The following is a 10,729-nucleotide window of genomic DNA, read 5'->3' on the forward strand; positions in this document are numbered from 1 at the left end:
CACTTTAACTAGTGAACATCATATACCAGGCCAACTTCTCACACCATCTCATACATGCACCCCAGTGTGCAGTGGAGCAAAGGGCAGCAAAACACACATTTACCTGTGCCACTGACTACTACTTTTAGGTGGGGGCGGGGGGCAATTCCAATCTGAGGGGCAAATACGGTTTGTATAGGGTGTGGTGAATAGACTCGAAGGGATGTTACCTTAAGGCAGCAGATCCTAACCCTCTGTCCTATGTGTACCCCGACTGAGTCACTTCTTGAAGCAGGGGACCCCGGCCTAAACAATCTGTACCGCTTGAACCCCAAAACAATAGATACAAATACAGGAACAAGTACACAGAGGAATGTGGAATTCCTACACCCAGGCACTCTGGACATATTGTTTGGGGTCACACACAAGTTTTCACGTTTATATGATCCACTGGACAAGTAATTCCTCTCGCCCTAGACATATTGCCTGGGGTCAAAGACAACACGAGTTAATATTCACCTTATCCACTGGACAAGTAGGCCCAAACCCATGCAGTAGTAACCCTTTAGCCGCCCATTCACAGTGGACAAGTAGGCCCAAACCCCTGCAGTAGTAACCCTATAGCCGCCCATTCATAGTGGACAAGTAGGCCCAAACCCCTGCAGTAGTAACCCTATAGCCGCCCATTCATAGTGGACAAGTAGGCCCAAACCCCTGCAGTAGTAACCCTATAGCCGCCCATTCATAGTGGACAAGTAGGCCCAAACCCCTGCAGCAGTAACCCTATAGCCGCCCATTCATAGTGGACAAGTAGGCCCAAACCCCTGCAGCAGTAACCCTATAGCCGCCCATTCATAGTGGACAAGTAGGCCCAAACCCCTGCAGCAGTAACCCTATAGCCGCCCATTCATAGTGGACAAGTAGGCCCAAACCCCTGCAGCAGTAACCCTATAGCTGCCCATTCATAGTGGACAAGTAGGCCCAAACCCCTGCAGTAGTAACCCTATAGCCGCCCATTCACAGTGGACAAGTAGGCCTAAACCCCTGCAGTAGTAACCCTATAGCCGCCCATTCATAGTGGACAAGTAGGCCCAAACCCCTGCAGCAGTAACCCTATAGCTGCCCATTCATAGTGGACAAGTAGGCCCAAACCCCTGCAGTAGTAACCCTATAGCCGCCCATTCACAGTGGACAAGTAGGCCCAAACCCCTGCAGTAGTAACCCTATAGCCGCCCATTCATAGTGGACAAGTAGGCCCAAACCCCTGCAGTAGTAACCCTATAGCCGCCCATTCATAGTGGACAAGTAGGCCCAAACCCCTGCAGTAGTAACCCTTTAGCCGCCCATTCACGGTGGACAAGTAGGCCCAAACCCCTGCAGTAGTAACCCTATAGCCGCCCATTCACAGTGGACAAGTAGGCCCAAACCCCTGCAGTAGTAACCCTATAGCTGCCCATTCATAGTGGACAAGTAGGCCCAAACCCCTGCAGTAGTAACCCTATAGCCGCCCATTCACAGTGGACAAGTAGGCCCAAACCCCTGCAGTAGTAACCCTATAGCCGCCCATTCACAGTGGACAAGTAGGCCCAAACCCCTGCAGTAGTAACCCCTTTAGCCGCCCATTCACAGTGGACAAGTAGGCCCAAACCCCTGCAGTAGTAACCCTTTAGCCGCCCATTCATAGTGGACAAGTAGGCCCAAACCCCTGCAGTAGTAACCCTTTAGCCGCCCATTCATAGTGGACAAGTAGGCCCAAACCCCTGCAGTAGTAATAGCCGCCCATTCATAGTGGAGAAGTAGGCCCAAACCCCTGCAGCAGTAACCCTATAGCCGCCCATTCATGGTACCGCTATATGGTTTTGTGATCTGTGAAAGAGAGTGACTACACTAAATATGTCAAGTTGGTTCATACTTGTATACAAGGTTCAGTAATGCAAAAGCTTTTCACATATAGGGTGAGCAGACAAGGAAATGCAGAGAGTCGCAAGCTCGGCTTGCGATACTGGCAGCGGTTCCAGTGGAATAATGTGTAGAGCTTTACAAACCTCATCATTTAGAGGCTACCTGCAGGGCCCCAGAATGCTCCCTGATATGCAAATACACAAAGAAGTTTCAAAGCAAAATTGGTGTTACATATCAAAATAAAACTTGCACAACATAATGTTACTGCTTCCCAAAAATGTTCTGCAAAACTATTCTGCAGTTTTAAATCGCTTTCTTCAAGTCATTTAGTAAAATGGGTTTGATGCATGCCAGTCCCAGGAAAATGTAATAACGCAGCATCATCGCCAAACCATGTGGGCAACATGAAAATAAACGAGGAGGCGAGTTCTTAAAGAAAGTCACAAAGTGCACCCACAGGTACATGTCCGTGTGATGTTTCATATTTACGACTGGAGTTTACAAGAATCGAGAGGCGGAGGCCTGGAAACCACACTCCCAGCGAACGCTCCTGAACTCTATGTTCAAATGAGCAGATATACCGATGCCGAGCTGCACAATATTTAACCCACTGAGCGATTGCAAGTCATTTTACTGTACCCCCCCCCCCCCCACCCAGAAAAAATGGTGTACGCCTGTCAAAATATCGAACCTTTGCTAGCGTGGAAAGAGAACTCTGTGGAGTTATGAAATGCCATTAAACATGCATATGGAGGTATTTACAGATGTGCGTTCCAAACCTGGAAATCTTGCTTTCCAACCTCTGTACGCATACGGAGCATCAAAGGGTAAGTGGATTTATCTTACCGGACACGTGGAGTTCCGAAGCATTGTGACCCTTTAATTAGCAGACATTTTATGAAATTCCACACCATTCATAAGCTAATCATGAGATTTTATTTAGCACAAAAAAACAAGAATCGAAACTTTAATGGGAAGTTGGACCTTTCCTAAATGTGCTTTTCTTTCTAAAAGAGGAAGTGACGTGCTAGCAAGTGGTTCTTAACCAGTGGTCAGAGACTATTCAGAGGGTCCATGTCTGCTTAGAAAAGTAACAATTATTTACAGATTAATAAAGTGTATATAAATAAAGATGCAAAATGTAAAATTGCAAATTTTAAAACGTTCTGTAAAGGTGAAGAAATTTGAAATTAGAGACTAAAGGTTGGTGACCTCCGAGTGACTCCGTCAGGGTCAGACGGGACATGGTATAAACAATGGGAACCTCAAATGAATTTAGAAAAGCTCTAACCTTCCCATTAAGGCTCACAGGTTTAGAATAATTCTAAATTTGTGAATTAAATAAATGGTTTCACCATTTGTGTATTTTTTTGATCAATGCTTGTTTTCTGTATGTGTTGGGTATTGTTTTCCGTTTCAAATAATTAAAAATACTTCGGCCAAGTCCGTGGGGGGAGGGGGCTTGCACGATTCCAATAATACATCAGTGGGGGCCTCTGGTATTAAGTGGGGGTCCACAGAAGTTAAAAGGTAAAGAAACACCGTTCAGCTACACGACCATATGGTTTATTTTTTGGCCGTCTGTTTTTCAGCGCAATCGAGGCCACCGAACCCCCTACTAGATTCCGTCTGCTGAACTTGCATTGCTCCCGGAATGCAGCTAAGGGTGGCCGCCTTCTATTGGCCTCTAACTGTGAAGTCCTTCACATGTGTATTTAATATAGCGCTAGCTAGACCCAAAGGTATCAAAGCGCTTTACAAGGCATGAGTGTTTGAAACGCTTCAGCCGGACATCTGCCATTTTAAGTATATATAGTTTATTAATGCGCTACCATTGTTCTAACCTGTGGTGGACCCCCAAGGGGGCGTTGCGCACCCCAGGGCCCGGAGACACCAGGTAAAGAGCCGCAGTTCACAGGTACTGTGTGCGGTGACCCCCAAACTCTTCTTACAAGGACCACCGACCCCGAACAGACCAGGGAGGAGGGACGTCTCCTGTCTGCGGATCCCAGGTATGCTGTGACAGCTGTCCCGCCCCTCACTGCCGCTAGGGATTCTGGGTCCTCACATACCCTGACATGAGCAGCAGGGGACACATTCCCGCGAGGGCCTTAAAATAACACAGACGGCAGCTCTAATCTGGCGTGTGCCCACCAGCCGCGCGGGGCATCCACGGCTCACCGCCCACCACGGACTGGCACTGGGGCAGGGCAACTGGAAAGGCACTGCACAGACTGTACGTGCACCGCTCTCCACTGATAGACAGCAGTGCACACACTGTGCATGCACCATTAACAGACAGCACAGCTCTAACAGCAGACAGTGCACAGACTGTACATGAACCACTTTCTCACTAACAGAGAGCAGTGCACAGACTGTGCGTGCACCACTAACAGAGAGAGCAGTGTACAGACTGTGCGTGCACCCCTCTCCCACTAACAGAGAGAGCAGAGTACAGACTGTGCGTGCACCACTCTCCCACTAACAGAGAGAGCAGTGTACAGACTGTGCGTGCACCGCTCTCCACTGACAGACAGCAGTGCCCACACTGTGCATGCACCATTAACAGACAGCACGGCTCCTACAGCACACAGTGTTCAAACTGTGCATGCACCACTAACAGAGCAGTGTACACAGTGCATGCACCCCTCTCGAACAGTGCACTGACTGTGCATGCACCACTCTCGAACAGAGCAGTGCACAGACTGTGCATACACCACTCTACCACTAACAGACAGTACGGATCAGAGTGGGTAGTGCCAGTCAGAGAACATGCCAGGGCCCTGGTGAGCAGCCATGGTGAGATAGAGGCACGTGAGAGGAAGACCGAGAAGGATTATGGAGGTAAAACTGGAAGGAGAGAAGGGGCAGCACTAGCAGCACTGGGAGGAGGGACTGGCAGAGTAGAACAGAGAAGAATGAAATGAATCAGCACCGAGAGGAGGGAGGAGGGTAGAATGACTGGGAGGAAGGAATGGGGCAGGAGACCTGGGAGGAGGGAACGGGGCAGGAGACCCGGGAGGAGGGAACGGGGCAGGAGACCCGGGAGGAGGGAACGGGGCAGGAGACCCGGGAGGAGGGAATGTGGATGTAGTACCGGGAGGAGGGAATAGTGCAGAATGACTGCGAGGAAGGAATCGGACAGTAGTACCGGGAAAGGGGGGAATAGGAAGGAAGGAACGGTTCAGTAGCTTTGGGAGGGGGAATGGGGCAGCAGTACTGGAAGGCGGGGCTATGGCGCGGTACTGTGGTGGGATGGAGCAGAAAGTATGGGGGAAGGAAACAATGGGGCGGTAGGATTGGGACAGGGGAAACAAGGTAGTGGGGGTAGGGCAGTAGGACTGGGAGAGGCGGCAGGCAGGAAGGGGGGCGGCATAGGTAGGGACATGTGGCAGTCGGTATTATCCTCCACCCCCCACCCCCTCCCCAGAACACGCCTTGGGTGTAAGATAGGCTCCCAGCCAGCCCTCGGGAGACGAGTCACTGCGGCTGTAATGTGAGCCACACACCTGGCAGGCAAACAAACACCCGGCCAGACCTGCAGAGATACCAGAGGGTGGGGAGGTGTCACTACATCAACCCCCTCCCCAACCATCTCCGGTTAAAAAAAAAACATGCCCAGGCTACCTGGGTTATCAAAGGAGGCGGGGAGGTATCACTACATCTACTCCCCCCCCCCCCCCAGTTTAAACAGCTCATGCCCTGGCTGTATCGGTTATCGCACGGGGGCGGGGAGGTGTCACTACCCACCCCCCATCCAACTATAAACAACACATGCCCAGACTGCCAGGGTTTTTACAGGGGGCGGGGAGGTACCTCTACACCTACCCCCAACCCCCCCCCCCTCGCCCCCCCCCCCGCAAAGTTTACTCTACACATGCCCAGGCTGCCCGAGTTGTAGAGGGACCGGGGCGTATCACTACGCCCCCACCCCTACCTGCACAGTTTACCCTACTCCACTCCCGCAGGAGCCACCTATGTGCATTGTCACCACAACAATATACCTGGAAACTGAGGCCACGCCCAGCCCTGGTGCACCTGTGCGTGCAGGCCCGGATGGACTCGGGGCACCTTCATTACAGCACAATGAAGCTTCATCGGCGTGACTAAGCACCCGGGATCACCACAGCTTGGGAGGGACCCCTCCCCCAAGAGCATACCTGCCGGGGAGGGAGGGGCGGCACAGGTAGAATGTGGAGCGGGAGGGCGCAGACAAGGAGGGGCGAGGGGTGGTGTGTGTAAAGAGGAGGGGGAGAGAGCAGTGAATCAAATTTGAATAAAAATGTGAGGAGAGAATTACTACAGTGGGCAAAGGCGGCGGTGAAGGGGGGCTGGCAGGGGGAAACGAAGGATAAAGACAACAATTTAGGAATCATGAAAAGAAAGGCGGAAGAATGAGAAAGCAGAAAGAGAGGGGCTAAGGAGTGCCGGGAGGAACTAAAAGCATAAGAGAGACAGGAGGAAGTAGTAAGGAAAAGTAAAAGGAAGGAGTGGATCTAGCAGATAGAATAAAGGAGTGAGTCAGAGGAGACGGACTGGTTCAAGGAGGGGTAAAGGGGTGTAAGCTTGGAGTTTATGGAGGCAAGGTCAGACATTGGGGTAGGAGAGTACAGAAGGTATAAACTAAATGAGGGAGTAAGAGGTGGGTGTAAAGTGTGCTTATACGTTTACTGATGGGTCGCTGGGGATAGAAACGAAGCGTATTAAAGGAGTGAGTGGGGAATCATGTTATAGGGGCAGAGAGGTGTAAACGTAACATTTGTAAAGCACGTGTTCACCCCTGGGTATCCTGGCGCTGATTGACAGATGTGTATTCTATTCCCACTCAACGGCGCTCATTGTAAGAATGTATTTATATTTACTATAGCACTGACATCACTGCGGGTTTCGGGGCGCTGTACATAGGCAGGTATGAAAAAAACAACGAGTAGAAGTCAACCGTGAGTTGACTTGAGACATAAAGCACATGTTTCCAATACATCGTCTTATATACGAACACACGGGATTGGAGTACAGTGATATGTGTGTTGAGCAGTGCAGTGATGAATTACAGATCATTTATCGACATTGCGAGGCTGATGAACCGAGCTGCCCCGCACGAATTTGAGTCTGTGACCATGGGGTCCAACATAGATCCCCGCAGTCGGTAAACGCATTAATTCACGGAGCCATCAAACCCACGGGAGGTAAAAGGAAGCAAAGAGGGTGACTGGCGAGTGGATGGGGGGGTGCAGACGGCTGTGCAGAGGAATGAGACGGGAGGGAGGAGAGGTGAGAGGTGCTGCAGTGGAAGGAAGCAAGAGATAGTTATCAGCCACGGAGGGAATGACGGGAGCCAAGAGATGGCGAAGGGGGGGTTACAGTAATGACTGAAGGCGAGGAGTGACTGCCCTGGCATGAGAGGGGCAGTGTTAACACCAGTTCACCCCATGACACCCAGAATGGCCAGCATTCATTAAGTCCATGCTTCTTGCACAGCGCGGCGCGTCACCTCCCGACGGTCTCACAGCACTTTATTTCAATTCGGTTTGCTCGGGCTACTTATAGCGCCCACAGGTACCACTTCTTGGAAGCATAGCAACGCCCGCGGCTTCTAGGCGCTGTACAAGAGATCTTCGAGAGGCTTTCAAAAGAGGAACAGAGGAGGGGGAACGATAGAGAAATGTTCAGGACTTAACAGCCGCCCCATCCATTTCTGAAAACGCATGCCTCTGCCTTCGTCCTTTCTCGCATCACGTAGCTTTCCTCGTGGTGCCTGTACCTCCTCTCTGCACTATCCTGTACATGACCCCCCCCCCCGCACCCTGTACCTTTCAGACTGTTGCCCCTCCCCTCTTCAGTTGCATCTCTCCCTCCTATGTTGTCTCTCAGCCAGCCATTCTCACATATATGGCACTCTGCACCATTCCAACACAAGTGGCAAGCGCCTTGAAGCAGCTGCCTTCCGGGAACGTAAGGTACATCAAACAACTCCTCTACCAGAGAAAAGCACATTGAAGCCGTCTGCAATGGGGCACATGGAGTAAGCACTATGCAGTCATACAAGTGGTAGAAAGTGCTATAAACATGCTGATAACACACGATAAATAACTCCGACGAGCACACAAAAGCGCCATGAAGCAGTTTCTCACATGTTGCATTACAGAGAACCGATCTAATTGCGGTCGACACCATGTTGTGAAGAGACCGTGTTTCCAGCCTTGCCCTTACATTTCACAGCCTCAGATGTTCGTAAACTTCATGCATCTTGCTCTTTCCATCTCTACCGAACCTCTAGCGCTTGGAGGTGCCCTGTATCTGGCATAAAGCACTGCACAGATTATCCGCATAACACTATGACAGTGTTGGGTTGCTTCCGCTCTAATTTAAGATATCTTGGGGTCAACGCTAGCAGAAAGGCAAGTTGATATCAGGCGCGATCTAAGCATATCAGAAAAACAATCATAGGGGGAAACATATCAAGAAGGGTGTCCAAATCTATCAGAAGAGGGTTCTCCGTCATGGGGGTGGTCAAAGACTTAAGGGGGGGGGGGGGGGGAGAAGGCATTTAAAGTCTGTCCATAGGGAGACGTTCGAATCCCATGAATGGTTCGCGTGCGGGGCGCTATATGCCTCACTGGAATGCGATCAGTTTATCGAGAGATTTTAGGCGCCACAAGTCCGGGGTCACGGAGTGTGGGAGTACGGATCTCGCAGGCCCACACCCTGGGAGAGGGCTAGCTTCTACCCCCACCCCCAGACAATTCACTCCCCCCCCCCCCCCCCCCCCCCGGTCTGCAACCGCACTCACCGCAAAGCCCCAGCAGCAGCAGCGGGACAGCCCCGGGCTCCATGCTCCGTTCCCCCGGCTCCGCTCAGCCTCCTGTCTCGTGGTGTGGGGGTCCTCGCTCCCTTGGGGTCCTCGTGTCCAAGGGGGCAGCACTCTCAACCTCCTCCTGCTCGCGCGCCCCGCACTTCTCGCACTGATTGTTCTGAGCAGCGCGAGGCGCCTCCCTTCTCCCGCCCGCCCGCGTGGCAGCGCGAGCCCCGTCTCTCAGCACGGGAGCCGCAGCGCGAGACCTTGCGCCAACCACAAACTTTACCCGCAGCAGTAAACCATAGCGAGCCCGCCCGCGCCAGAATCGGATCTGTGCCCACAACTTCCTGCTTCTGTCAAGGCTCCCTCCCACCACGGTACCAGGAAACGTGGAACAGCTGGGATACACCACTGCCTGCCACTGGTGACCACTTCTAAACACTGTCAGCCAATAACAAACACAGAATCCGTGGAGACGCTGGGATACACCACTGCCTGCCACTAGCAACCACTTCTAAACACTGCCAGCCACTCACAAGTACAGGAACTAGAGAGCACCTGGGACACACCACTGCCTGCCTCTAGCAACCAGCTCTAAACACTGTCAGCCACTCACAAGCGCAGGAACTAGTTAGAAACTGGGATACACCATTGCCTGCCACTAGTAACCACTTCTAAACACTGCCAGCCACTACAAGCACAGGAACTAGGGAGCAGCTGGGTACACCACTGCCTGCCACTGGTGATCATTTCTAAACACTGGACTGCCAGCCACTCAGAAGCACAGAAACTAGGGAGCAGCTGTGACACACCACTGCCTGCCACTAGTGACCACTTCTAAGCACTGCCAGCCACTCACAAGCGCAGGAACTAGTTAGAAGCTGGGATACACCATTGCCTGCCACTAGTAACCACTTCTAAACACTGCCAGCCACTACAAGTACAGGAACTTGAGAGCAGCTGGGACACACCACTGCCTGACACTAGTGGTCACTTCTAAACACTGCCAGCCACTCACAAGCACATCAAGTAAGGACCAGCTTGGACACACCACTGCCAGCCACTAGTAACCACTTCTTAAACACTGCCAGCCACTCACAAGCACATGAACTAGGGAGCAGCTGGGATACACCACTGCCTAACACTGGCAACCACATAAACCAGGGAGCAGCTGGAACATTCCACTTTCTGCCACTGGCAACCCCTTCTAAACACTGCCAGCCACTAACAAGCACAAGGACTTGGGAGCAGCTGGGACTCTCCACTGCCTGCCACTAGTAACCACTTCTAAACACTGCCAGCCACTCACAAGCACATGAACTGGGGAGCAGCTGGGACACACCACTACCTGCCTCTAGCAACCAGCTCTAAACACTGTCAGCCACTCACAAGCACAGGAACTGGGGAGCAGCTGGGACACACCACTGCCTGTCTGCCACTGGTGACCACTTCGAAACACTGCCAGCCACTAACAAGCACAGGAACTAGGGAGCAGATGGGATACACCACTGCCTGCCACTAGTGACCACTTCTAAACACTACCAGCCACTAAAAAGCACAGGAACCGTGGAGTATCTGGGACACACCACTGCCTGCCACCAGTGACCACTTCTAAAACTGGCAGCCACTAACAAGCACATGAACTGGGGAGCAGCTGGGATACACCACTGTCTGCCACTGGTGACCACTTCGAAACACTGTAATGTGAAGAAGCTGAAGCGTGAACGCACTCCAAACTCGACACACTGCGAAAATGCCTGCAGCTTATCACAAATACACCAAATTACTCCAATTTTAATCCAATTTATTCCAGTAACCCAAGTTTTCATCTCAATTCATCATGTTACATGGTAGACGGTAATATGAATAGCTTCTATAACGGCAGATGTGCCACAGGCTTCTTTCTGTCTCAGCCACTCACAAGAACAGGAACGTAGGAGCATCTGGGATACACCACTGTTTGACCGTCACTACTAACCACTGCTAAACACTGTCAGCCACTAACAGGAATTGGGAAGCAGCTGGTATGCCACTGCCTGCCACTAGCAACCA

At 51.6% G+C, this 10,729-nt stretch overlaps 1 protein-coding gene across 2 annotated transcripts in view; it reads right to left on the reverse strand.

The window, feature by feature from the left end:
• The window catches only part of PTGFRN (prostaglandin F2 receptor inhibitor), a 484,819-nt gene extending 475,686 nt beyond the window's left edge, over window positions 1-9,133 (reverse strand). For both annotated transcript variants that reach the window (XR_014967615.1, XM_085620984.1), the window contains exon 1: window positions 8,672-9,133. Coding sequence is in view for 1 of the 2 variants with exons in the window: in XM_085620984.1 (XP_085477110.1) it covers window positions 8,672-8,714 (43 nt within the window). In the remaining variant the exon portion in view is untranslated. The remainder of the gene's footprint in view (window positions 1-8,671) is intronic.
• Between the last annotated feature and the right edge of the window lie 1,596 nt (window positions 9,134-10,729).

This window comes from Triturus cristatus, chromosome 8 (assembly GCF_964204655.1).
Source record: "Triturus cristatus chromosome 8, aTriCri1.1, whole genome shotgun sequence".
Classification (NCBI taxonomy): Eukaryota; Metazoa; Chordata; class Amphibia; order Caudata; family Salamandridae; genus Triturus; species Triturus cristatus.